The sequence below is a fragment of the Taeniopygia guttata genome, chromosome 3 (genome assembly GCF_048771995.1).
Source record: "Taeniopygia guttata chromosome 3, bTaeGut7.mat, whole genome shotgun sequence".
In the NCBI taxonomy this organism is placed as follows: domain Eukaryota; kingdom Metazoa; phylum Chordata; class Aves; order Passeriformes; family Estrildidae; genus Taeniopygia; species Taeniopygia guttata.
This window is the reverse complement of record NC_133027.1, coordinates 106,991,271-107,018,892: the sequence shown is the minus strand read 5'-3', so window position 1 is coordinate 107,018,892 and position 27,622 is coordinate 106,991,271. Positions and strand designations below refer to the sequence as shown.

General features: G+C 47.2%; 1 protein-coding gene across 1 annotated transcript; it reads left to right on the top strand.

Annotated features, from left to right (window-relative positions):
• The first annotated feature begins 324 nt into the window (after positions 1-324).
• Positions 325-25,742, top strand: DUSP10 (dual specificity phosphatase 10). The gene is made up of 4 exons (XM_030269165.4): positions 325-464; positions 2,001-2,846; positions 20,109-20,486; positions 23,498-25,742. The coding sequence occupies exons 2-4, from the start codon at positions 2,045-2,047 to the stop codon at positions 23,761-23,763; spliced, it is 1,446 nt and encodes a 481-aa protein (XP_030125025.2). The 5' UTR covers positions 325-464; positions 2,001-2,044; the 3' UTR covers positions 23,764-25,742.
• The last annotated feature ends 1,880 nt before the right edge of the window (positions 25,743-27,622 follow it).

The following is a 27,622-nucleotide window of genomic DNA, read 5'->3' as shown; positions in this document are numbered from 1 at the left end:
GCGGGGGTTGCTGCCGGTGCTGCGGGGGGCGCTGCCCGTGCTGCCCGGTGCTGCTGCCCGTCCTGAGGGGGCTCTGCCCGTCCTGAGGGGGCTCTGCCCGTGCTGTGGGGGGCGCTGCCACGGGGCCGCCCCCGCCCGTCCGCGGGGAGCAACGGCTGCCCCGGGGCGCGGGGCCGTCGCCGCGCCCTCCCCATTGGCTGCAGATGACGTCACCGCCCCGCCTCCGGGCCGCCCCCCGCGCTGCGATTGGCCGTCACGGCCGCCCGTCGTTGCGGGCCCCGCCCCCGCCGGGCCGTACATTTACGCGGTAGCAAAAGGGAAAGTAACGAGGATGGTGCGGGCGGCGCGCGGAGCGCGGGGCGGGCGGCGCGCGGGGCAGCGGGCGCGACTCGCAGCGGCTCCAGCGGCTCCTCCCGCGGCGGCCGCCGCCACCTCCGCACACCGGGCCGGACCGCGACGCGCCGGTGAGTGCGGGACAGCCGGGCCGAGCCCAGCCCAGCCGCGCGGGGCACGGCGCGGAGCGGGGTCCGCGGCCGCGGGAGCCCGCGCAGGGGCTGCCGCGGCGGGGAGCGCCGGCCCGGCCCGCCGCGCGATGGGCGGCAGCCCCGGCTCCCCGCGTTCGGGGGCAAAACTTCAGTTTCCCGCTTTTCGCGGGCTCTTTCGTTGTTTTCCCTCGCTAGGGGAACTGGGTTGTCTCCCTCGTTTATTTAAAAATTTTAACTGCGTCAGGCGAAGGCGCTCGGGGCGCCCTTATCCTAGTTCTGAGTCTAAAATAGGGCGAGGGGAGGGTTGGGAAAGGAACGGGCTGGGAAAGCCTCCCGAGCGAGCCGCCGCTGGCCCCGCTCCGGCCGGCAGCGGCACCTCCGCCGTGCCCCGGCGGGCGGGTCGCGGCAGCTTTGTGCGCTCCGGAGGTGCCGCGGGTCCGTTCCGCAGAGCGGTGGCTGCTGGCGGTGCCGGTGCCCCCCGGCCGCCCCCTGTTCGGGATGGACATCTCCTGACCGGCCCGGTGCAGAGCCAGCCGGGGCGGCGAACGGGAGCTGCGAGTGCTCGCCCCGCTGCGGGGCTTGGTGGAGTTGGTGAAGTTGGTGCTGGGATGGGTTTGTCAGAGAGAGCTGCTCCCGAAGTTGCTGGTGGAGGGCTGTCGGGTATTTTGCTCTTGTCGTCTTCCTTGACTGCCGAGGGGGGATTCTAATCCTGCATGCTTCGTCCTAGCAAATGGGAAGGCAAAGGTGGGGCAGGCAGTGACCTTGACTGGGGCAGAGGGGACCACTCTTTGAAGAAGCTGTGAAGTGTGGTGGGAAGCGGGGAACTTGCCTCACGAACTGCTGGAGAACAGCAGCCTTCCCAAGCCTGGAACTAGGGCTTTAACTGGGACTGGATTCACCTCTAACAGGGGGAGGGAAGTGCAAGGTGCACGCTTAAAAGGATCTCTCGAAGCTAATTTTTTTGTTTTCTTCTGGGTATTTTTTTGTTTAGCCTTACATGTTCAAGTTTGTAACTGTCTCAGAAAATTTATTCACAGGCTAATTTTATTCCAGCCTGCTGGAAAAATTGCATATCACCCCTGACACATTCAGCTATTCAGCTCTTACACGTTTCTCCCTGTAGTAGACTCAGCCCAGTAGTTGCTTCCTTTTCAGTGAGCAACGGGATAAGGGAACGTGCCTCTGTCATTATCAGTGGTGAGCCTTGCAGCCTGGGGTTTCGGAATAGCTCAGTACCGTCTGCATGTAGCTAAATGCCATCCCTGGGTGTCACTGTACAGTCCAAGCTGCTCATGTGAATTCTGTGTGCCATGGGCGCACATGCAGATAGCTGAAGTATTCTCTGCAGCCCTGAAAAGGGCTTTTAGCAGCTACTGTGAGCTGGTAACTGTCAGAAGGGGTTGTTAGGTTAGGGATAATGGGTGTCGGCAAAGTGAGTTGTTGGATCTATATGTTTATGTGATTTCATGATCTGTTTTCATCACCTTTTTTCTTCTTTCCCTTTTTCTTTTTCAGGGTGATCTTGAGTTCTTCTTAACTTGCTAGTGCTCAGCCTCCTCATGCCTCCATCTCCTTTAGACGACAGGGTAGTAGTGGCACTTTCGAGGCCAGTGAGACCTCAGGATCTCAACCTGTGTTTAGACTCTAGCTTCCTTGAATCTGCCTCTTCTGCTGGTGAGAGCCACTCCAGTCTGCTCGGCGCAGCTGTCGTGTCCCTAAAGACTGCTAATCTCACGTATATGCCCTCATCCAACGGCTCTGCACGCTCCCTGAGTTGTGGATGCAGCAGTGCCAGTTGCTGCACTGTGGCAACGTACGACAAGGACACTCAGGCCCAAACTCAAGCGAGCACCAGCAGCACCCACGCCGGAGCCTCCCCCACCTGCCCTGCCAACCAAATGGTCAACAGCAATGAGAACGCCGGCAGCCTGAGCCCGCTGGGCGGAGTGGGGAGCCCCGTCTCGGGCAGCGCCAAGCAACTCGCCAGCATCAAAATCATCTACCCCAATGATCTGGCCAAGAAGATGACCAAATGCAGCAAGAGCCACCAACAGAACCAAGGGCCTGTCATCATTGACTGCAGGCCCTTCATGGAGTATAATAAGAGCCACATTCAAGGGGCTGTCCACATTAACTGCTCTGACAAGATCAGCCGGAGAAGGCTCCAGCAGGGCAAGATCACCGTCTTGGACTTGATCTCCTGCCGGGAAGGCAAGGACTCCTTCAAGAGAATCTTTTCCAAAGAAATCGTAGTTTATGATGAGAATACCAATGAGCCAAGCAGGGTGATGCCTTCCCAGCCACTCCACATAGTGCTGGAGTCACTCAAGCGAGAAGGCAAGGAGCCCCTAGTCCTTAAAGGTAATTCTCCTCGTTGCCCAGACACAGTGTGTTGGTTTGCTTTGCAGTGTGTGCTCTCTGCTGATGTTGGCATCTTGAAAGCATCTGTTTATCTCTGGGAAGGCCTGTGTGCCTCAAGTTACCAGTGGCAAAGCAAATGCCTTCCATGGACAAATCATGGAGCTGGTAGCAGAGAGATGCTTGCTTTTCTCTGGATGTTGTCCTTGAGTAGCAGGAGGGGTGAGAAGTGGAAGGAGGAGAGGAGGAAATGTGCTTCCTGGTGTCTGGCTGTGCAGACAAAGAATTTCCCCCAGTGCTTATTCTGAGTATTTATAGCCCAAAGAGCAGAGGTCCAGCAGGGGATACTTCTCTTTTAGCTTGTCAGACTGACCTTTACTTAGCAGCCTTATTTTAGTCCATGTAAAACTGGACTCATAGGTGCTGAAGGTGGACAGTGGGAGAGTAGAAGGAGGGGGCAGGAAAGATGAGGGAGGTCACTTGGTCTGAGGCATTGTGTCATGGGCCAGTCAGCAAAACTTGAGGAGCAATCAAGCCTTGTTCTGGTGATACGGGGCCAGAATAATGGACAGAGGGAGATTATTTGTTTAAAAAGTGATTTGAAAGTGGTGTGTTTCTGTGTGAGTGCTTATGTATGTATATGGCTTTCCTGTAAAGGCTCCTGTTTTAATATGGAATTTGGTTTATCCCTTAATGCTTTGGTGGAGATGAGCCCCACCAATTAAGGCATCATCCAAGGACACTTCCCTTTCTTCACTTTGTTCTTGAGATCCTATTTATAACAATGCTGCTCTCTAGATTAAATTTCCTTTCCCCTGGGTGCTTATGCCATTCGGAGGCATGGTTGGCAAAGACTGGCTGTGGCACTGGGAAACTATGGAAGGATTTGCTGCTTAGCTCATACTGTATGTATTTAATCTGCTTAATTTTTCTGTGCAGCTTGCTACTTCCAACCTGCACAGTGTGGCAGGAGAATGGAGCGGGCTGGTACTTTATCCCTTTTCCTCAGCTGAGTTTCGTGGCTTTGTAGGATCTAGGGATCCTGTGAGATACTTTTCTGTGTATCTTGTGGAAGCTTGAAGTTGTTGAACTGTCCCCTTGCTCCTGGCAAGAGTATGATCCTGCTGGGCTTGTTTCATACTTGCTGCAGGATCCCAGTATGTTTTTATTGAGTCTCTGGGGTCATGATGATGCCCTTCATCTGTGGAAGAAGGAGATGAGGCGCTTGGCAGAGTGAGGCTGCCACTGGAGTCCTGCCTTTCTGGTGGTAATCCTTCTGTTGTACAGCCTTTGCAGCTGGATATGTGGTTGTAGTCTGCAAGCCTTCTTACCTTTAGAGAAGTGGTGTGCTGAAAGTATTCTCTGTGTTTCTCTGAAAACACTGTAGCTTCTCTGAACCTCGCACTGGTACTTTTTCAGTACCTGGAGTGAGCTCATGGCTGAGATGAAGCTGCAGGGCAGGAATTGGGCAGCACGGAGCCGTTGTGTCCCATGGTTCCAGCTCTGTGTGCTGCTCTGGTTTTAACCACATGCTCGTGGCAGTCCTTGAGCCGTTTTTGGTTCTCGGACACTGAGAAATGTTACCTCAAAGCCCTGCTTAGCAGAAAACTCCTCCCCCAGCTGGCCTGTCAAGAGATCTGGAAGTGTGCCAGAAGACAGAAAGCCCAAATCCTTTGCTTTTTGCGTGTAGTGATGAGCTGGGCTGGAGCAGACCTCACCTCGGGGTGCCTGTAGTGCGGAGCTCCCCCATCACCGTGACTCCCCTCCGTTCTTTGAAGTGGGGCTCCAGCTGGGGTCAGATGGAGTTGAGCATGGGATAAAGCAGCATTTGGGAAGGCTGTGGCTAAGTTTCCGAGCTGGGGGAGTGGCGCTGGAAGCACTCGTTATTTAGTTTTATTTGACAGCGTTTTTTCCGTCGCGCTGTGGCCGCCCCGGCGCTGGCGCATCCCCATCCCCGTGTTGAGGCGCTAAAACGAAACTGGGGGTGCCGGGGGAGCCCCCTTTGCCCGGGTCTGCTCCTTTGAGAGACTCTCTCGCTCTCCCCCGCCCGGCCCTAATTTATTGCCGGCCCAGCTGATGCCCGTGCTGTGTTTGCAAACACTGGTTGCTAGCCGGGCTGCCCGAGCCGCCGTGCCCGGTGCGGTGCCGCCTTCTCCTTGTTTGGTGCTGCCCGGGGACCGCGGCCCCGCTCCGCTCCCGGGGCTCGCTGCCGCATCCCGGCTCGGTCCCCTCGCCACCACCGGGCCTTGGGTTACAGCTCTGCCTGACAGCGGCTCTGAGGTGCCCCAGGCTTTTTAAGCAGCACAGAAAACCCTCTGCTGTTTTCCAACACCGGGCCGTGATCTATAGATAAATGTATGTATGGTGCGCCCTTATTAGGCGCGAGTTAAAAAGAGGTGGTCTGGTTTATTTTTAATGTAGCAGACCAATGTATAAACTAGCGCTGTGACAGTAGAGGGTTTCGTGTATGCTATGGCATGGAAGATTTTAAGACTTCAGTTCCTCCCTTTTCTATCCATGTCTCTCCTTGCTACTTCCTTTAACATTTTTTTGGTCATAAATGTAACATATGCATAATTTTGATTTAAGCTCTTAAGAAAGATTTGCTTATTTTTTTTGCCACAAGGCACGGCAACACTTGAGACAGGCATAAATCCTCTGTTTTTACAAAAAATAAACCCATAAGAATCCTGTATTTCACAGTCCTGCTACATGGGCCGTAGCAGCCTGAGCTGTCCTGGCTGAAGCTGCTGCTCAGTCTGTTTTATAAACAAAATAGGAAGAAGTAATATTTCCCCCAACACCCTATGACCATGGTATTCCATGTTTGCTGAACTCTAAAGGCCTCACTTTTTGTGGGTGCTTTTTTCTTTTTTTTTTTTTTTTTCCCTTAGCATTGGAATGGAGAGGGGGCAAAACCAGGGATGTCAGCCCAGTGTCCCTTCTGCTTAAGGCCAGTGTCAAAGCTGAATTTGGGGAGGGGAAGAGTGTGGTGCTGTGACCCCAGGCTGGGTTAGCAGCCCTGGCCCTCCTTGGTAGGGCTGTACCCCTTTCCCTCCTTCAAACCCTTTCCTGAGCACCTCAGCTCATGGCAAAAGTAGCCTGGAGTCCTGGGGGCTTGTGTGCTTGAGTTTGCTACTGGGACCTAAAAATGGAAAGTGGGAAATTAATTTGCATTCAGATGAAAAGTAGTCTTTTTCCATGACTGAAACATTTAGGCTTGGAGTTCAGCTTTTTTCTTCAAAAGCTAAATTCAATCTACAAAGGAAAATAAAATGAAAATTTGAAGTATCTATGCCAGCACATCTTTGCAGCTTTTAACACAAAGGGAGTTGCCCTTGTCTCCCTAACCAGGGTCCAGTGGCATTGTCTCCATCCTGCCATTCTTCTTCTTCCCTCCCGACCCAGCAGCAGGAACCTTGTGAACCTGCTTAAATCTTGTGTTTAGTTTGTAAAGGCTTCTATGTTTGACTTCAAGGAAGCAATGGATTTTAAAAGCAGAGGTGAAAAATTTGATTTGGCTTTTTAAATTTTTTTTTTTAATTTCACTATATGCTGTAAACTCATGGCTGGACTTCTGGAAAGGAGGTGGGGAGGAGCCATCTGGTTCCTCCACAAAACCTGGTTCCTTCTTTGTTCTTGTTCACAGTCTGAGGAGCTTATTTATGCTCTGGCTTTCAGTATTCTCTCTGCTCATCTGACGGGGAAATAAACGAAGTGACTTGCTCTCATTATAGTGGGGAGTGCAAGACCTGCCAAGAAACCACTTCATACTTTCTGCTATGGTCTAAGAATAGTTTCAGATCTCTTACCACACTAGAGTCACATATCAGCAAAGTTGAAACAACTACAGAGGGACTGAGATCCTTACAAAAGGAATAATAACTTGCTTTATGTTCTCCTATATTAATGTAAATACTGTGATTAGCTGCCCTTGAAATACCTGACCTGGTCATAACCTGTACAAATGCACTAATTATTACTTTCATTAATTATAGAATTCAACTGTGTGAGTGTTGCTTTAAACACTAATTGGATTACACTGCACAAGTGTATTTGAAAGTAAAACTTGATGTAATGGTCAACAAATCCAGCTGACCAACAAAACATGTGCCTGGCACTTATTTCCACCAGAGATCTCCACTGAATAAGTATTAGGTCATGGTTGTAATAGGGAAATGTGTAGTTTTAAAAACACTGGACGTTTCACATGAGTTACTTAACATTTAAAAATAAAATATTTTCCCTCTGTGCTGCAGAGAAGAGCTGGCCCTATCAGTCACCGGGGGAAAAGCTTCTGCTAGCTCTGTCAGGGCTGAGGTTTCACCTTCAGTGTTCAGGCTCTGATCGCTGGTGCTTAAACTATCTTTCTACTGGAATAAATAATCTTCTTGGCCATCACACTAGAAAATTGGTTGTATGTGTCGTTACCTTTTGCATATATACATAAATTGGGATGATGGTGTGGCTGGAGACCAGGGTCTTTGTCATATTTTGAGGGCATACTTCTGCAGAGGAGAGGTAGCTCTACACTTTGCCTCTTCACCCTTAATGGTAAATGTGGCATTTTCTCCCAGATTACAGCACCTGAGAGTTTGCTGTGCTGGCTTGCATGGTGCCTATCACATTTTAACTGTCCTTGGGAAGGGAACAATGTCACTGCCTTGGAAAGGGAGGAACAGAAAGGAGTCTTTCCCCCCCCCCCCCCCCCCCGTTTTTGGCTCCTCAGTTTCTTATACCCTTAGAATTAGAGAAGAAGTAAGAGTTAAGAAGTAAAATATTACATTAGGCAAATCTCTCTGATGCTTGTAAAGACAAATCTGGTTTCAGTTCTGCGTAAACTGGGGTAACATTCCCCATGATGTTCCTGGTAGGTAGATGTTGGGTTATAATTAGCTGAATGCCTCATGTGCTGCCCTTACCCTTGCCCTGCCAGAGGTGAGAAATTCCTCTACTGAAATCTTTCTAGGACGGTGAGCTCGTCTGTTTTTGGCTTTTTATTCTTGAGGCGAACACAACCTTTTGGAGAGCTGCAGGATGGAAGGGTAGCTGTGTTTGAGGTTTGAGTGGTGTCTGCATCTTAACTAATACAGATGAACTATTTAAAAAAAAAAAAAAATTAGACCTATATATGTGTGGCTTGCTTCCAAAGGAGCAGCCAAAGTTTTCACACTTATGAGCACAGAAGTTTTTAATGAGATTGCCTTGGCTTTATCATGTGTTTGAAATGGGGGCTCATCCCTTGTCTTTAGGCTATGACTCTTTATTCTGTGAAAAGCCCCATTATAGTTAGGGGTTGTTATTTATGCAAGCGACTCAAATCTGAAGAAATGTCATAAATAAAAGCAGCATGCAAACATCTCAACGTTACCCTGCTTTGCAATTTCACCAGACAGCTGGACGGGAAGCACCTCTCAAATATTCAGCATCAGCATGCAGGACTATAGAAGTCATGCTGTTTAAAGAAATAGATTATGGCAATCTGAAGATAACCTAATGCACTGTCCCTATGTGTGTGAGATAACATTATATGCGGTGCTTTGGCCTTGTTGGGAAGTCCCTGGTGGGCCTGGGAGAGTGCTGGCTACAAAAATCACAAGGCTGACCTGAATTACTGTGAGCAGCTGTTTTTCTGAAGCTTTGATTCTAAGTTCTCACCTGAATCAGTCTTTAGCAGTTTTTTAAACACCTCTGTACTGTAAAACTTAATTTGTTGTTATCACAAAGGCGTTTGGTAAAAGCTGGGGCTTAAAGAAGAGCAGTGTGTATATCATGGATGTCACCTTTTCCTGCCTCATGGGAAAGTAAAGGCTGCAAAGAGTCCCACTGAGAGGAGACTGGATCAAGGTGCTGTCTTGAGCATTGCATTTGCTTCAGCTTCCTCTGGCAGACCTTTCAGCTGCTCTTGATCCATTGAATGTTTTGGGCTGTGGGAAAGCTGAAATGTGCACTAGTGCCCTTGAGTTCGGCCACCAGTCCTGGCTGGGCCAGTCTGGCCACCCTATGGCAAGGCAGGACGGGCACTGCTGGGGCAGGACGGGCACGAGGGATGCAGGGGATGTGTTTCTGCAGCTGGAAAGTCCAGGGGTGCACATGGTCTCTGCACAGTGCGGTGATGAATGTGCTGTGGTTCAGTAGTGAAGCTTGGGGATTTTGTTGTTTCATTTTTTGAAAACACCTTGTGACTTTTTAGTACAGGAAACTCTTTGCTTCAATTAATATCTGTGGTGAAGGCAGCCTCGCATCCAGAAGCACTCTGAAGGTTGTTTTTGGTGTATCCTCTGCTGCTTCAAAAGATGCTGATTCCTCCTGGGCCTGGGTCCTACCAGGAGGTGGTCTCTGACCTAGTTCTGGAGCAGGATTTTGGGGCTGGAAGGAAAGGAGAGATGGAGAAGCAAGTCAGTCCACCATGTGGTACAAAAAGGGAGGAACTGGACTAGAAGAGGGATAAATCTGGGCCTGGATAGCAAGGGTGGTCTCGTGGCCAGGGGAACTCTGACTAAGCCCAAACTACAAACTTGCCATGAGGTGTAGAGAAGTTCTTTTCATCTAAGTTGGGTTTTTTTTGTTTTGGTTTTTTGGTGGGCTTTTTTGATTGGTTGGTTTTTTATTTTTTTAATGCCCTTTGTACCGTTTGTTACACAGAGCTTATCTCTCTTGTTGCCATTGGTGTTAAGTGTGTTTGACCCTGGTTCCATCCATGGTCACAGTGGTTGGTGCCCTGGGACAACACAGCTGCCTGCTGCAGAAGTGGAAGATGGATTTAGGAGCACCCTCTTCCCTTGATAGTGCATTTTTGATGAGCTTTAGGCTCTGATTTGCTTCTGGGTGTTTTTTTTTTAAAAATTGAGGTTCATCTTCATGTGTTTCTCTGCTTGGGTGAGAGAGTTGCCTCCTTTTCAAATGAATGCTCTGCTCCCAGTAAAAAGGGTGAGATCAGGAAGGGTCACAAGCTTCTGAGATCCTCCTGGCACTCGGTTTCAGTGAGCCTGTCCCACGAGAGTGGGTGCAGAGCGACCCAAACTGGCCAGTCTACAGGGAGCATCTGGGACCTTGTAGGTCCAGATGCCACCTGGTCCCTCTGACTTGAAGGAATGAGCTTCTGTTTGCTGCTGCCTGGGGCAGTGCCACTCTTTGTCTATCTCAGCTACACCCACCCACAGCTCCTGCAGTGGGAGCTTCTGCACTGGGCTGTCCCCTCTGGAGGGTCTGGGGTGGTGGGGTTGGGAGGGAGCTGTAAATCTGTCATTACCTGCTGCTGGAGCCACAGGAATGCTCCTACTGGGTGGGAGGGCTTGGGAGCCCCTGCTCCTGCCAGGGTTAAGTGCTGCTTTGTGTGCATGCAGCACCCTGCTTCCGAGATCAGGGCTCTGAAGGAGTAAGTTGGAAAATATAAATTAAGAGAATAATAATAGAGATGTGAACACATTGGCTCCAACTCTTTACTATGCCCTAGCTTTAAAAAGTCTACAGCAAGCCTGGATAAATTCCCACTTGATTCACTGCAACAGAGAAGAGCTGCTTCTAATTAAAGGTAATAAAAAGAAGAACAAATGTTACTCCTTGTTCGCACATGAATTATCATATATTTTATTTTATTTTTTTTACAATGGCTTAAAGAGACTTGGAAAATAGAAGATAACTTGCAAGCTTCTGTAATATCAGTCAAATTGGTTGTCTCCAGTTCATTATGCCAAAATATGATATTAAATCTTATGTAAGCAGCCGAACACTAATGTTTTAAAGTAAAAGCTGTTGTTGGATCAGTTGACCTGCACTATGTTGATGCTGGGCTCTTAATTCTTCTTGTTCTCTGTTAAGGTAATGGGAATCTGTCCAGTTTATGAGAGCTAAGAATGAGACTTTTTCTGATGCTTAAAATTTGCTGGCATATTTTAGGTACAGAATCACTCTGATTGTTTAAAATGAAATTAATCTTAAGTTCATAGGTGTTAGTCCAGGAAGGCAGAGCAGTATCTCTGTTGAGAGATAACACAATTCTTATGTTTCCTGGGAAATACTGGTGGAGACAAGAAGTTATTTTATTTGGACACAAGGGTTGATTTTCATCTAGCTGGAGATATTCCTTGTTTTATTGCTGTTTATCTCTGGATTCTGTAAATATGTCTTTTTCTCTTCCCCCTCTCTCTGCTTCCTTCTTGCCTTGAGTCTGAAAAATATGGATGCAATGTGGGTCACCTTTCTCTTTGCCTGTGGGGTTTTTGAGGGCTAGCCTTGGTTCCTTGACCATTTAGGCTGGGTTATATGTGCCAGCAGAGCTGGCCCTGAAGCTTATGTCAAAGTGGGGGGCTGGCATGCACCATGCTAGTTCCAGTAGTCTGCTGCTTTTATTTTGGGCTGTGTGATACTGGGATATGTCAAGACAGCATCTTTTGCTTTCTCTGTTTTTCCTTCATGTGCTTTGGAATACCTTGCTGTAATATGTCAAATCAGAGCCAGATATTGTTATTTCTAGATAAAAAGGTAGAACCTTTTCATTCTAAAAAGAGTTTAAATTTGTTGGGAATGGATGGTACTCCCAAATGGGGGTGTGGTATATCAGCACCCTGTTTTCCTTTCATATTAATGTGCATGGTACTGGTGTTTCTGATGTAGAGGAGCAGTGGCTTGGACTGGAAAAGAGCCTGTGTTATCCTCAGGAGAAACAAAGCAGCCTGTTCTCTTTAGAAAGAAACTGTCCTGGAGAGGTTGCCCTTAAAAGGGGAAAGAGAATAAATGGAGGGCTGAAGCATGAAAATGTCAGTGTTCTCTAAAACACGCAGATTAAACAGAAAGGTTCGCTCCTACGCAGCCAGGATTACGGATGTCTGACACAGGGCTGGGACCCTTCTCCCTCCTCAGGCATGCTGAGCCAATCCTGCTCAAATCCTGCTCCTGTGCTGGCTCTTTCCAAGCCACTTGCTTGAGAGGTCCATATGGTGATGGCCAGGGAGGGAACTGGTAATAGATTAAAAAAAAAATGAAACTTGCTGTTCTGGGCAATTCTGCTCAGCTCTACCTCTGTCTGGGAGAGCAGACCCATAGCTCTTTGTCAATATAAAACCATTTGTGGTATGTTATTGCATTAAAATAGTTTCTGTTCCCTCCCCCCTCACTTCCCCTGCCTCCTTTGTACATAGCTTTAGCATTTCTTGATGACCTTTTTGTTAATATGATTTCCAGTGGGAGCATTTCACAGTAGAAGTATGTATTCCTTCAGGGTTTATGCTGACATTTCCAGTGATTATTTAATTGGACTTCATGTTAGCCTGCATCCCCATGGGAACACATACTTTTGCCATGAGAAGTTGTAATGTGACTAATTTTGAGTTTCTGCTATAAACGTTTGCCCTCCAGGGAGAGTCCAGTCCTCTTGGTAGCTGCAGAGTCGTCTCCATAGTATGTTTGGGATGTGGGGTTTCTTGCCTTATTCCTATTCACATTCTTGTATAGTTTAGTCCTTGTACCAAAATTCAGAGCAGGCCTTCTTCTCTTTCACCTTCCTGATCGCTCCCCAGGGATAACACAGTGCTTTGAAGGATGCTGGCTTATTTTCCCGTGAGTACTTAAGTTTTCATTTTGAAATAAGCACTCCCATAGCATAGGGCAGATTTCCAGTTACAAGCTGGAACCGCTGTCTTGAATACAGAGAGGTGGTCTCAAAGTAGTCAGGGTGGCTTCTGGACAGGCTGATGAGCCCAGAGGTTAGCAGCATCTCTTGGGAAAGCTGACAAGTAAAGCGATTATATGGATGGGATGTGTGGGTTTGCATGGGTATCCAGGGTCTGAGAAAAAAAATTTAAATTTAAGACAAAAAAATTATAAAGAAGAAAAAGAAGAATTAAACTGAAATCCAAGGAAGGTTTTCTAGTGACAGGTCAAGGAAGAAAGATTGTTTCTTTCTAATTGGAATGAATTTAGATGATCTAGAAGTCATGAGAAGAGGAAAAATGAAGGGGTGAAAGCTGATGGTGGAAAAAAGCAAGTCATGTGTTGAGGTGTGGGAGGCTCCTGGGGGGTGATGGTGTGGTTGAAAATGGGGGGTGGTGGTGGGATGGGAGGAGCCGAGAATGGAGCTGGGCAGAGCTGGCAAGTCTGGCACAGCCTGGCAGGGGAAGGGGCTTTGGATGACTTTGTGCCTGCCTCCCCAGGATGTGACCCTAGGAGAGCCAGCTTTGCTGTGCCTGGTGTCAGAGGAAAAAAATAAAAGTGGATGAAGCCAAGGACCTCAAAAGCCAGTGGGAGAGGATGTGCTGTGGCGAGGGGTGTGAACCATAGTGAGATAAACTTAGAAATGACATGCAAACGTGTGCGCACATCCCTCAGTGCTGAGGGGAAGCCTTTCCTCTTCATCCGGCGTCACACTCTTGACTTCTAAAGGGACATCAAAGCCATTGTGTCAAGGATGTGCTTATGACTCCTCTAGGCCAGAATTTGTGTACAAACTGATCTCTCGGGATAGTTCCCACATGGAAAAAAACTGACCTTGCAAGTTCTTCAGAATGCAAAGTTTTGCCTTTTTTTTTTTTTTTTTTTTTTGAAGTGCTGTTGGCAGCTCAGTTTGAGGGGGAGACTAGATTAGATTGAGTGTATCGAGGTGGAAGCTGTTCTTTGTGTGTGCTGTTTACTTTTACTTTTTTATGTTTGCTCAAAGCTTAATCTTTCGCAGCACAGCTGGTGCTGAATGCTGTGCGGGTGATGGGGAAAGCCCCGTGGCAGCATTTCCTTGGGACATCCCGCTGACAGGTGAGCCCTTCAGTAATGTCATCTGGCTGAGTGTGGTCCACTAGGTCCCCACCCCTGTGCATAGAAGGTAGTTGTCCTTCCTGCTGTGTGGGCAAATACACTATTTCCAGCCATGTCAAGGTTGCTGCAGCAGTGAGGTCAACCCGTGAGCACTGCTCAGCTGTAGCTGTGGTGAGAAGATGCCATCTGCTTGGAGGGTAAGAACACTCCTACACTGGTCTGCTTGGATTGTCCCCGTTGCTCTAGAAGAAGTCTGGGAAGCAGAGCCCTGCTTGGGCAAGGAAAGTGTGTGTCTTGTGTTGTTCAGGAGATCTGAGCATCCCTTCTTTCAGTGCCTCAGGATGAACAGAGCATAATCCCCAGGACACACCATGGACCATCTTTGTTGTGAATAAAATCACTCCAGCAACATCTGTGAGCAAGTGTGATGGCTGCGTCTTCTCCTGTAAGGTGATCTTAGCTCCTGTGCCCGATGGGTGCAACCCCAGTGCCTCCATGCCCTCCCTGACAGCTTCCTTGGTGCTCAGCAGACCTACACCTGCAGCCATAGTTGTGTTGGTGGTATGAAGAGATGGTCTAGGTCGTTGTCCATATCCTGGGAGGGGATTGGGCCTATAATGGCAGAATTCTGCTTCAACCTGTACAGCAGCATGTTCCTTGGTAGAAGGCCCATGGTGCAGGAGCAGCCTGTGTGGTGGCATTGCAGTGATGGTGGCTCAGCACCAGGGTGCCACCCTGCAGCAGGACCTCTAGACACTGGTGGCAGCTTGGTGGGGAGTGGCCATGAGACCTGGGTCCTCCTGCCCAGGAGGCTGAGGAAGGAGGAGAGCACTGGGTGGGTGAGGCATCTGGACAATACCTAACTTCTATTTTTACATGCTGGAGTTACGTTTGCTTAACCTTGAGGCATCCTGTCCTTTGAATCAACTTGACACAAAGTCATCTGTTCATTAATAACACAGGAGCAGTTTAATTGTTGTCTTAGTGGAAAAATACATGAGACTGTCATCAGCTGTTGCTTCTGGCAGTGCTTTTCTGCAGTAATGTAAATAAATGAGGTCACGGGTTTAAAGGAACAGGCTGTACTTGCACAAATTCAAAGCATCGTCTTAAACAGATATACACCAATTGTCTGAGTGTCTCTGTCCTGCACCCCAAATGCTCCCTGTGACATTTCAGTCCTAAACTCACTCAAACACTGCCACAGGGTTTGCTGTGGTGGTACTGACAGGGCACATGCTGAGTGGGTGTTTTAAAGCTTGGCTTCATTCCTGAGCGACTGAAGCTTGTGGTGACCAGAGCTGTGGTAGTGCCAGATCCTCTGCTGTGCACCCCACAGGAGCCCAGCAACATGAGAGGAGGGGAATTTACACCTCGAGCATCTCTTCTGCTGACACTTCCCAGTGTCCCAGGATTTCTGTTCTTCTTGTGCTTGTGTGTACATTGCTTTCCTTTTTTTTTTTTCTTTTTCCCTTTTTTTTTTTTTTTCTGAGATGGCTTTGTGGTATTGTAATCGAGGATGAGCAGATCCAGAAATCTGCCTGGACAGCTTTGAAATCTGTATAAAAGGTCTGGTTGTCTCCTGAGACCATGTGCTTAGTCTAAATGTGGCTCCCACATCTGCAGTCTGTCATGTATAAAAGTATGTTCCTGTTTGCAGTGGGAGCAGGAACACCCAGTACCTGCCACGCTCAGAACAAAGTATATCCACACCAATGAGGTAATGCAAAGGTGTTCCTTGTGGTGAGGGTATTTCACTGTAGCTGCCTCTCTCTAAGCTCTCCCACTGAAGAGGGAACAAGGTCATTCACTCCCTTAACTATGGGGCAAGAGCCTGTTTCCAGATAGGAAACATATTGCAAATGTGCCAAAGCATATTGTGAACCTAAATCCTAGTTTGCATATAGTCACACAGCCAGAGAGCAGCAGTGGTGGCTGAAGGAGATGCCAAAGGAGAGACAGAGGGGGAGGATAGGTGTTACTGTACTCCTTGTACTTAAATTCTCAATATTCTTGAACAACAAACAACAAAAACCCTAACCTAAAAAGCTGCAGTGGTACAAACAAACAAAAAAAAATCCCCTCAAACAAAACAAACAAACAAATCTCCAACCAGCCAATCCACTTTTATAGATTTGTGCAGGTAAGGTTTGTTTTTCTGGATTTCTTTGAAGATTATGCTATTGCAAGGCCATAGTTTTTCATAAAAAGCTGGCTACATAATTCTTGCTGTACCTTTTGTGCCTGTTTTGCATTGATGGCAAATGACAGATACTGTGTTAAGCATGACTTTTATGCCAGCACCTTGCTTCTTGCCTTTTTTTATTTTTCAGAGCTGCTTTGGCTGCTGTTGAGCTGCTCACCTGGTCTTGCAGTGCTGGTGTGAGCTCCTGGGTGGCTTTGGAGCTGGGAAATCTGTGTGCAGTGCTGCTTGGGTGCTGCCTGGTGGGGGAGTTTGAGGAGCATTAAGTGAGATGTTTATGGGCAGATGGCTGTAAAGAATTTGAACAAATGAGTGGCAATAGCTGGAACACGTATAGTACTGACTTAAAACTTCCCCAGAAGTTTTGAGATCTCAGACAGTCCAAAGTCTGTTGTCACTTACTAGCTGTTCTGGCAGGGCAGGATGTTGGAAAATGTCATGCGGTTACAACTGCAAGAATGGTTCTGCAGCCTGGGTCTTGCATCAGTGGTGAGCAAAGAGCCCTTGGTGCTCTGTTGTATTCTGCTAAATACCACGCAAAGCCATCTGCCAGCAAGGGTTCTGCTTCACTGATTGATTTCCTTATGGAAGAAATACCTCAGGTTCCCCAGAGTGCCGAGTGTCCTTTTATGTCCATCTCTGTTCAGGTTGGGGTAGGTTCAGCCCTCTGAACACCCACCCAGCAGCCATTCTGGAACTGAGGAGAAGCACCTGAGATGTTGTCTGTGCCCATGCACAGGCTGCATCATACTGGCTGGGCATATTTCCCCGTGCTTTGGTCATTACAAGCTCTGTGGAGTGTTTAGAGCCAGGAGAGATGGGCTGCAGGCAGGACAGTCTGTTGAAGTGGACATCCATCAGTGGCTCATCTGCCTGCTGGCATTTTGGTTTGTCACTGAAGGTGGCTACACTCCTGAGTCCAGGCTCCATGGCTGTGGTTCCAACAGCACTGCCATGCGTTCCCATGGGCTTTCTTGGTGGATATATTATATTGCCTCTCTACTTAGGTTGTCTGTATATGATGAAGGCTTTTCCCATATTGTAAACAGCATCTGAAAAGCTGCTTTTAAAATACATCTTCTGTACTAGTGAGAGGCTTCTCCTAACTTGTGGCTTCTTGGCTACAGGTGCTGTTACTGCCCTCTGTAATGCTTCCTTCATTCCCCAGGTTTGGAAAGGCCTGGGCAGGGCTGACCACAAAACAGCTTTCGTTACAACCCCAGGTGGCGTCTCTGCATCCTTGCCTTGAGGTTCCTTGTGGTCTGGAGTTGTAGTCATTAGCAGTGATGTCTTGCGTCTTACTGAGTTTATGAATCATCTCTTAGACCAGGCTTGCAAGAGCTTTTTGTGGGCCCCTGGTGTGGGTGTACAGCCTCTTCTCTCCCACCTTTTCTACCCTTCCTAAATGAAGGGTAGAAATGAACTGAAATAGCAGCTGCTTGCCAAGGAAATACAGATGCATTTGAGTACTTTGTATGTTGTGTTTAGCTTCATGTGGAAAATCCATCCCTCTCTTTCTGATTGATCATTATTTGCTTGGACTTGTTTTGGGAGGTAGTCTCAAAATTAAGAAAAGCCTGAGCATTATGCATGCTTGAGCTCCACTTAAATTACTCTAGTGTCTCATAAATCAGTTTGTGCAAGGATAGTGTGTGTTGAGAATGGAACAGCACTCAGGAGGTGTCTGGGTCCTTTTTTGGGACCTGCATGACTCATATGGCAGCACAGATCCAAGCTAAGCTCCTGCTGTTGGATTAGGGTTCAGCTTCCTGCCATGACTGCATCTTGCTGCATCTTTTCCTGGGTACCAGTGTTCTTGTCCAGTCCTCCCTTGCTGACGTGTCTGAGCCAGTTCAGGTTAGTAATCCTCTCCCCAGTGATGTGTTCTTTCAGGAACATTTACTCTGAGAGCTGCTTTAAATATTGCTTGAACTGGCTTTATAACTCTCCTCTCACATGAGGAGGTGAACGAGGAGAGTAAGGGATGTGAACTGACATAAGGAATGGTGACACAGGCAAATGTCTGTAAAAAAATTGTGAATGAAGGTATTATATGCCTGGCTACTCCCCTCGTTGGGGCATCTTCCACATATTGTATTTGTATTTTCCCCATCCTTTGTCCTGATATTCTGCTGTGTCTTACAAGGCAGCTGGTGAAGCAAGATGATATCTGCCACACCATCAGTGTGTCCCCACCTGAGTGATGAACCAGTGGGGTCCTACCTCCACCTGGGGCTGCTTATTCCCAGAAGTCAGCAGGAGAGGTGGAAAATGAGCATTGGCTCTGGGGTCACTAAAACAACTTTTCCAGGGATTTTCTTGGGAATCCCAGCATGCTGTGGCTATTGTTTAAACAGCAATATTCAAGCTGAATGGATTGCTGCTTGCCCATTCAGAAAGATGGAAATGTGGGTTAGGGTTTAGCCTTTAGCCTAGACGGTAGGCTGGTGGTGTTGGTTTAGATGAGACTTTGGACATCTTCAGCTTGGGGACTATCATCTTCTTTGTTTTCTTGAGTGGACTGAGAAGACTTTTCAGGCCCTGTTGAAGTGGTGTATTTGAGCTCAGCTTTTTGTCCTTGCTCTCTCTTCCTTCTGTCCTGATCCCCTGTTGTAACAACTTTGAGACTAGAGATCTTTAAGGCAAATCTGTTTGCTCTGTGCCCTGTAAACAGCAGAAATAGCTGAAGACAAGCACATTTTTGAGGCAGGGGAAATATTCTCAGGGAAATTACATTACTAGCAGTGTGTGAAGGACATGAGTTTGGATGTGGAAAAGGGCACTTTCATTACAGGGCCTCAGATGGTTTTGTAACCTAGTCTGGGTGCCTCGTGCCCTTGGGATATGCACAGGGCACTGAAGTGGGCCTGGGTGGTTCCCACCCCAGGCATGTCACAGACACTTGAATTGGACATTTGAATTGCAGCCCTCAACAGTAGGCATTGAAACTCTTTGCTGTGTCTGATCCAGAGCCCGAGTGGCAGCACGTTTTGTGTCACTTTGAAACCTTCACTGGATCACTGTGAAAGAGCATGGAAAAGACAAATAGCCTCTCTTTTATTTTATTTTGCTTTCTTTTTAAATAGCATCATTGGGAGGGTGACATTCCACATTTGTTTTGGCTAGTGTGGCTCTTTCTAGTAACTTCAGAGTCGCTCTCCCCACTCCTGGGTTTTTTTTGGCTTGCAGTTAACAAAGTGCAATTGAGCCTGAGCACTTGGCTCATGTTGATGCTGAGGATGACTTCAAGTATCCCGGTACAACAGCAACGTGCATGAGGTGGGGGGGATCGCATCCCTGCGTTTCTCCTCTTTCCGCCTTTTTCTTTCGGAGGAGCCACCTGTTAGCATTACATCAGCGGCTCCAGGAATGCCTCCTCCTCCTACCAAAGGCCTCACAGAGCAGTGCTTCTTGTATTGTTTGCACTCAGAGAGCTGATGTCATGCCAGCTGATGTCATTGTGTGCTTTGTGGGATCGCCATGGAGACCGGGCAGGTGGGGAGCCTGCCGCTGATGTCAGCCAGAATGAGGTGGAGAAAGAAGGAGCTTTGCTTGCTCCAGCTCTGCGAAGCCGCCCTCCTCGAAAAAATACAAAGTAAAGGGAGGGAAATGGCTATTGAAAAAGCCAGCAATAGAGCAGTGAAGGCATGAGCTTCCTTCACTGAAAAAGTGACTTCTCCCTCCCCCCTCACATCCATTTCCCAATCCATCGTAATGTCCTAAAAATAACTCTTGCTAGATATTTTCAGGTGGTCGGGCAGCAAAAGGAGAGCTGTTTGCCACATGTTAGGCAAGCACCTGGGTTGCTGTTGGGTTACAAGGAGTGGTTTTCTTTTGTTTGGGTGCTCAGACGGGTACATGCTGTTCCCTGGAGCGATGCCGGGTGAGCTGCTCCCATCCTCCTCAGAGCTCTTGGGTGGGGGGATGCCCTGCAGGGCTGCTAAAAGGCAGGTAAAGCTAAGACTGTCCCAGCTGGCTTGCTGCTCTGGTCTAGTGTGCTGATAGCCCCTTGGCCCCTAGTTTTGGTGATTTCTTTCTTGAATAAACACTTTTCCTTGTCGCATGGGGCGGTAGGTGAGGCAGCCCCAGCAGGCTGGTGTTGCACAGAGGCGTGTTTGTCTGTGAGCCTGTTCCTTGGCAGAGGGAGGACAATGCCTGCTGCTGATTCATGCCACCCTTGCTGTTGACAGCCCAGCGACGCTGTTACAGTGGTGGTGGGGACAGTAGAGCCAGCTGCAGCCCTTGTGTCCCCACTATGTGCTCTGAAGACATCTTGGGGTGTCTAACCAAAGTATCTGCTTGGTCTCTCTTCCCAGGAGGACTCAGTGGTTTCAAGCAGAACCACGAAAACCTCTGCGACAACTCCCTCCAGCTTCAAGAGTGCCCCGAGGGGGGAGGAGGGGGCGGCGCCTCCGCTGTGCCCCCCGTGCTACCTCAATCCATCCCCACCACGCCAGACATTGAGAACGCTGAGCTCACCCCCATCCTGCCCTTCCTCTTCCTCGGAAATGAGCACGATGCTCAGGACTTGGAGAAAATGCAGAGGATGAACATCGGCTACGTCATCAACGTGACCACCCACCTGCCCCTGTACCATTACGAGAAAGGCATGTTCAACTACAAGCGGCTCCCCGCCACTGACAGCAACAAGCAGAATCTCAGGCAGTATTTTGAAGAGGCTTTTGAGTTCATTGGTAATTACCCTTGCCTGGAAATATTCTTGTTTGTTTTTTTATTGTTATTATTTTTACCCGTTATAACAATTTAGACTGAACTTTATGCTTTGCCAACAACTCTGAAGGCTGGTTAAGGCCATATTTCCTTTAGTTTGGGTTGTCAGAAACGCTGAGCACCTCATATTTCTGTCCTTTCTCATCTCTGGCACATCTGGTTAAGTAGCCCGAAGTTACAATTTTTATCCAGTGATAGTAACGCCTACCTCCGGGCTTCTAAATTCAGGAAACCCCACAAAATTGAGACTTTCGTCATCGTCCCTTTTTGATTCCTTTGCATTCCTAGTTTCCACACAATGGCTCCTAGCCAGCTTTTCATAGAGACTATTCTTAATGGTGTCTCAGTCTTTGCTAACTTAGCAAGAAAACTGACAAACTTTTCACACTTGGCTTGTTCCACCATTAGATTTGTAGCTTCAGAGTGTACGTGTGGTGGAGTGGACAGTGATGAAAACTTACATTAATAAGCCTCTAAACCCTGTAGGCTGTGTGAGAGAGTTCACCACAGACACGAAGCTTGCTGTGGAGATTGCTGAAGTAGTGACCTAGCAGTGTTGTTCTGGACCTCATCACAATGAACACAGCACAGCCCTCGGCCAAGTCAGGGGCCATGCTCAGCCAGGCTAAAGCCAGATGGCTACTTCAAACAGGACTGGTCAGAGAAGACTTCAGCATGTGGTACTGAAAGTTTTTAGGACCTTTCCTTGCCCCTCTAGATGTCTTTGTAGACACTGCTTTTGTAGCATAGTATAGGTGCTTCCCGAGGACAAGTATGTGTCCTGAGAGGTTTTCTGAAATATGCCAGGGGAACCACTGATATAAAATTCTATTTTCTTGTGCTGAGACTGAGCCAATTTCTTTACCAATACTTCAGGCTTGATGGAGGAGTACTAGACAAAGGAAGAAGTGTGCTTGTGTGTGCATCACAGCATAGGTCCTTGAGTGACCCCATACTGGAGTGGGTGCAGAGCCGTGTTCCTCCCTGCCCTCCCTTGTGCTGGTTCTGCACTCAGGTGCACTCAGGCTCAGCAAGGATTTGGCCCCAGCTGTGGGACTGGGTGCCAGGCTCAGCAGGTTGCTGTGAGCCCATCTGCCCCTGCTGCGTGCCAGGCAGGGCTGGCAGCTCGGAAGCAGACGGCTCCTCAGCCTCGCCTTGGCAGAGGGTCATGGTGTGGATCTGGTGCCTGTGCTCTGCAGCCATGCTGCTTTAGTGAAGTGAATAGAGAAATCACTGCTTATGCTGCAGTTCAGGTGAGTTTTACCACTCTGAGCCTTTGGGCTTGTCTTCTACAGGGTGAAGGATCAAAATCAAAGGATCTCTAACTCAAATTTAACCCAGTCCCAGTGATACCAGTATTGCTGTCAGCTCCCCAAGCTGCTGGTTACTGTGTGCCTGGGAAGGTGAGCACTTGTTTGGCTGAAGAGCAGGGAAAAGGAAACCTTGCTTTGGTCCTCTGGGAAAATAGCTCTATCAAGAAATCCAGTAAAACCTTAAACTTTGAGTTCAACAAGATGGGGAGATGAAATAGGCTAAACTTAGGTAAAGAGACTGAAGCTCCATTGAGGTCCTTCTGAGGCAGAAGAGAGTGACTTCTGCTCCACTCATCCTCATGAATTGTAGGATTAGAGTTCTCAAAACCACTGAAAGATAGTGTTTGGCTTGTGACCTTACCAAGAGCAGAGAAAGCAGCTTTGCTCTGGAAAGGTTTAGAAAGCGTTTCAAAACTAATTTTACTTCCTTTTTAATAATTACAGCTTGATGGTCTGTCTTTGTTTTAATAAACAAATATTTTCTCCATTGAGAATTTTTCTTCTGTCTCAAATTAGCCAGCTGAGGAAGTAACTGGTCAAAGCTTTCCCTTCCTCAGTATAAACTTTAAATTGCATTTGAGAAGATTTGGAAATGTTTAAACAGCAGATTGTTGGCCTATGTTTCTTTAAATATGTCTTCAAAAAACCACAACCAACCCTAGGTTTAGCTAAGACTGAAGCCATAGGAAGTGAAATCATCAGAAACTCTCTGGGAATGTGTATCAAAATGCGTTAGAGAGTTTCAGCTTTCTGAAATACTAACTGGCAAAAATGTCTAGAGGGAAGTTGGCTTCATTTATGCTTTCACAGTACAGGTTAAACATGTGGGGTGGTTGAACTGTAGTCTTGGTGGGGTTGGATTCATGCCAAAACCAGCAAACTAAATTCACGTTCCTCCTGTGGACTGAAACAAAAGAAGTAGTTTGAAGTGTTACTTCCTGAAAGTTCCATATCTCTTGTTTTAAAAGCAAGCTGTGGCAGATGAGGATGGTATGGTAGTGGCTCTCTTCTCTCATGTCCTGCTATCATGTGGTTAGAAGGACTCTGTCCCCACCAGATGCTGCCCAGGGTGCCTCCCTCTGAGGGATGAATCTTGGTGGAGTGGGGATGTGTGTGTATCCAGCTCCTCCTTTTGCAGAGGCACTACAGCAGAGACCCCTGCCAAAGCTTTCAGGAGTATCTTCGTAAAGCTTAAGAGGACAGGGCTTTGAAACAGTTGTATTGTTATGAATTCAATCTGAAAGTACCTGGTCTCTGGAAGTGATTCCCTGCTCTGAAAAACAGGGAGGTTGAGATGCTGACATAATGCAGCAGGGCTGCAACTGAGGTGGAAATGGAGCCTGAGATTCTTCATCGTGGACCTTGTCCTCCTCACAAAATGCTCCCTGGCAGTGAAGCAGCATCTCTCAATGCGTGGTACTACTAATAAGGAGTAGAGAGTGGATGTGAGGACTTTCAGTGTCAGACTGGACTGGGGGGTTTCACATTCAGTAGCTCTGAAACCTCGGGGGAAGATGTGCTGGAGGGGAAGGGGAAGAGACACCGCTGTGCTTATAATCAAATCAAGGGACTTTTCACATTAAGTTACTCTTAATTGCACTGAGCTTGTTCTGAGTTAACAACTGGCAAGAATCTTACATTCTTCTGTCTCTCATTCGCAGAGGAAGCTCATCAGTGTGGAAAAGGTCTCCTCATCCACTGCCAGGCCGGTGTCTCCAGATCTGCCACCATCGTTATCGCGTACTTAATGAAGCACACACGCATGACCATGACGGATGCCTATAAATTTGTCAAAGGCAAACGACCAATCATTTCCCCCAACCTTAACTTTATGGGGCAGTTACTGGAGTTTGAAGAAGACCTGAACAATGGAGTCACCCCGCGAATCCTCACACCAAAGCTGGTCGGTGTCGAGACTGTCGTGTGACGGCCAAGCTGCGAGGGGGCAAAACCTGTTCTTCACCTGATTTGGGGCAGTGATGGGTGGGTTGTGGGGTTTTCTTTTTAGCTTTCAAAGGGGAGTTTTGTGGCAAACTTTTTGTGAATAAAAACCTTTTTTTTGTAAGGAAAGGTTTTTAAAAGATCCAAGAACTTTGCTGGGTTTGGGATGCTGTTGTGATTTCCTTCTCAGACACCAGCAGAGCAGAGAGGCTTCAGTGCAAAAGGAGTACTATTTAAAATAAAAACAAGAAGAAGAAGAAATGTTGGGCTTTTTTTCTTTCAATTTTTATTTTTCCCTCCTCTCCAGCTACTTGTAGAGTTTATGGCTAAGTAGTCTGTGCAGGTTCATAGACTGAAGAAACCTAAGTTGAAGACAAAACACAAATAGCCAAAACAAAGCAGAAAAAAATCTCCCTGAAACAGAAGGGTCTTCATTCTGCAAAGGCTTTGCTAAAGATAACCTAGCAAAATGCTCACCGATGCAAAGGAAATCAGAGCAGAAGTCTGCAAGGCACTTTTCACACTCCTGACTCAAACTAAAGAAGAAAACAAAGTTTATTTGGCGTGTTTCATGTTCCAGTTCTATTTTTCTATTTTGGGGTGTTAGCTTTTAACAGTAAGGGACTTCGATCATTCTATGCCATATGCCTTCACTGGCTTCTTGTGCAATAATAATTTGGGGTTTGTTTTGAGTGTTCAAACCAATTAAGAGTTGGCTGCCCACTAATAATAAGATAATAATTTTTAAAGTCTAATAGTGCAACAGCAGCCAGCTTGGTTCAGAAAGAATAAATGAGAGCAATTATTTCGTTCCTTTATATGATTTTGATCCTGGTTACAGTGCCATAAACCTTGTTACATATGTATATCAGAATGTACAAAAACTAGAACAAGCAAAGTTTATTTAAAAATATTTTTCGCACAAAATATTGGTGTGTTTCAGTTGTCTATGTAAAAGAAATTTGATTATAAAACAAAAAATCTTTTGGAAAGTGTGTGTTCTTTTATTTCTTTAGCCATTTTCCATTTTCTTTCTATGGGATGGGGTTTTTCGTTTTGTTCCCTTTGGTTTGATTTTTTGTGGCATTGTACCTCTCCCATTGACAACATTGATCTCTCTTGTTTGGCATCTCCCCTTCAGCGTTGCGTTCCTGTCCTCTGCTGGTGGAACATGTTTTCTTTACTTTCTGCTGCACTCTTGCATCTCTCTGTAACCAGTTTTTCTCTCTGGTTCGACTGAATTAGCACTATTTGGTGAGGGCTTTTTGGAACAGACCTGTTATTTCTACAGCTCAGTAGCCATTTGGAAAAATAAGAAATAAACAATCTCCACTGATTCCTTTTCATACTCCTGTAGTTAACTTATCTTCTATGTTACAAAATTGTCCAGTTTTTAGACATATGTTGGTCACGTGTGCTTTTCCCTAGCCTTTCTATAGCCCCCTTGTTTAGCAGTCCCACAATTCCTGGGAATCATCCTCCTGGTATTTTTCCCTCTCTCTTGCCCTTCTTCCCTTCATGCCTCTCCTTTTCCAGTTGTGTCAGTGTTGTGTGGTGTGTATTGTAGGGCTGATGTTTCTACCTGACAGTGTCCCTCGGGCAGCTGACTTTCACTTTGCTTGTTTGTATTCACTTTTTTTTAAACTATATGGTATGACCTGATCTGTTCTGGACTGTTACCACCTCTAAAGTTTATTTGTATGAGCTTAAAATGAGTTAGAAAACATTTCTCGTATGATTCTGTTGTGCAAACTGATCTGTCCCAGGAAGGCTGATAGCAGTGAAGGCTTTTCCTAGATGAAAACCTACATGGACTGAACCAAGTGTAAAACAGGACCTGTTGGAAAACTTAATGTATAATCACATTAGACATGTATATTTTTGTGGACATTTTACTTAAAATGTTGTTACTATACAGATATTTTCTTGAAACTTATCCCTTTATTAAATTATTTTTCTACTGGAGTCGAATTTTAATTTTTTTTAATTTTCTATAATTATTATTGGTCCTTTTGTTTAAAACACCCTTGGCAGTGATTGTTGCCCAGGAAGCAAAACTTCTTGGACTGTAACTGCTCCTGGAGGCAAGGGAGAGAGTGGCTGGACAGAGAAGGTGCCATTTCCTGGTTGGGAGCCTTTGTACTTTGGGAAGGAGGGAGGTCCCTTAGCAAAGCTGCTCTGCTTCCCTCCCTCTCCCCTTTCCTCGTGTTTGGAACAGCTTCCAGCTGTTCTCCATCAGCTGCAGGTGCCCCTTGTTAGGTAGGAGGGAGGAGGTTAGAAAACCTTTCTTACCAGAGGACCAAAAGCAGCAGCAGGGCTGAGGGCTGGCTGAAAAGTAGGTCCTTGCAGCCTGTTTGTGGCCATAAACACTGTGTTATTCACCAGAGGTATGCAAGCTGCACACCTGGGACACAGTGTGAAGGGAAGGAGGACTCGATTCAGAGTTCATCTTCCATCTTACTGCTTTTCTTGTTCCTGTTTGAGCACCTCGAGAGGGAGGAAGGTTGTGCTTCACCAATGTGACCCACAGCATCCTCTCTCTGGTCCAGCCTCGACATGCTGAGTAGATTAGGATGAAGTTTGCAGCCATGTAAGTACTGCTGTTTAATTCTTACTTGAGCCAATGAGTAGCTCTTGCAGCATTGAGTGAGTTCCTGGCAGCAGAGGATTCCTTTGCCTCAGTCAGGCTCAGCAGTTTGGCTGCTGCTACTCCATGCATGAGTCTGGATCTGGATCTGGTGCAGGAGCCAACCTGTGCTTGTCAATGTGGAGAGCAATGCCAGATTTTATTCTCCAGTGTGATGGTCTTGGGAATGATGGGGTAGTGCAAAGCTGTGAGTGAGTGGAGTTTGCTGTGGGTTTGTTGATAGTGGAGATGGCCAAACCATTGATAAACCCTGCCTTTGTGCAGACTATTTTGTGGAGGGGATCTCTGAAGGGTTATGTCCCACAGACTGCAGTGCTGGGAAATGGCAGCCTGAGAACTGCTTCACCAGGGAACAAATTGGTGGGTAATGCTGATTTTTTTTTAAAGGCAGAATTTACTGAAGCTAGTAAATGATCATTTAGTATCATGCTAAGGGCAGGAGAAATTTGGTGAGGGTTTGAGGAGTCTTGCCTTTTTGCATCCTTTCCTGCTACCCAGTGTGATGCACTGCAAATATGTGCCTGTGTGTTAGTAGAAAGCCCCTGCCTGACCACTACCGAGAAAAATAAATAAAGATCTGCCCTCATATCTGGAGGGAGCAAGGGTGTGAAGGGCAGGGGGCCAGAACTGTGATGGGACTTAAACAGGTATTGTTATTGCTGTGGCACAGGAATGCCAGAAAGGTTATTTATGACTTTAAGGATAGAATTGAGGCTTGATCACCCGTCCCTTGCTCTTACAGCTGGCTGTGACACCCCCTCAGCCACTTCAAGATGAGGCACGGTTAAAAAAAAGGCAAAATCACTCAGTAGCCTTTTATTCACACATGGGTGTCAGTGAGACCAAGACCTGCTTTTCCCTGCTCGGCGTCAGCATTGTGCTCTTGTGCGAGGTGTGCTAAAATAGGCACGGTCCTGGAAAATTGATTCCTTCAGAACTCATTTTCCATTTCTCCCCCAAGTTCTTGTTTCTGAGAATATCACCCAGGTCCTGTGAGTGGTTCCCTGGATCCCTGCAAAGCAAGGCAGATAAGTGTTGTGAGCAAGTGATCTTTCTGGTTGGGAATTTATCTACAAATTTCTCTTTCTGACCCAGCCATGTGCGAGACCTCCTATAAAGCTCTGTTAAAGCTAGAGCTGTTCAATTCATCCATCTTGCAAGCTATCCTGACTTTAGGGTTGGAATTCCAGAGCCAAGA

What these genes read in the sequence shown, in the direction of transcription:
- DUSP10 (XM_030269165.4), top strand. Translation starts at nt 2,045, where the DNA reads ATGCCTCCATCTCCTTTAGACGACAGGGTAGTAGTGGCACTTTCGAGG. An exon ending in GGAGCCCCTAGTCCTTAAAG is followed by an intron (nt 2,847 to 20,108) that starts GTAATTCTCCTC and finishes CTCTCTTCCCAG; the next exon opens with GAGGACTCAGTGGTTTCAAG. An exon ending in AGAGGCTTTTGAGTTCATTG is followed by an intron (nt 20,487 to 23,497) that starts GTAATTACCCTT and finishes TCTCATTCGCAG; the next exon opens with AGGAAGCTCATCAGTGTGGA.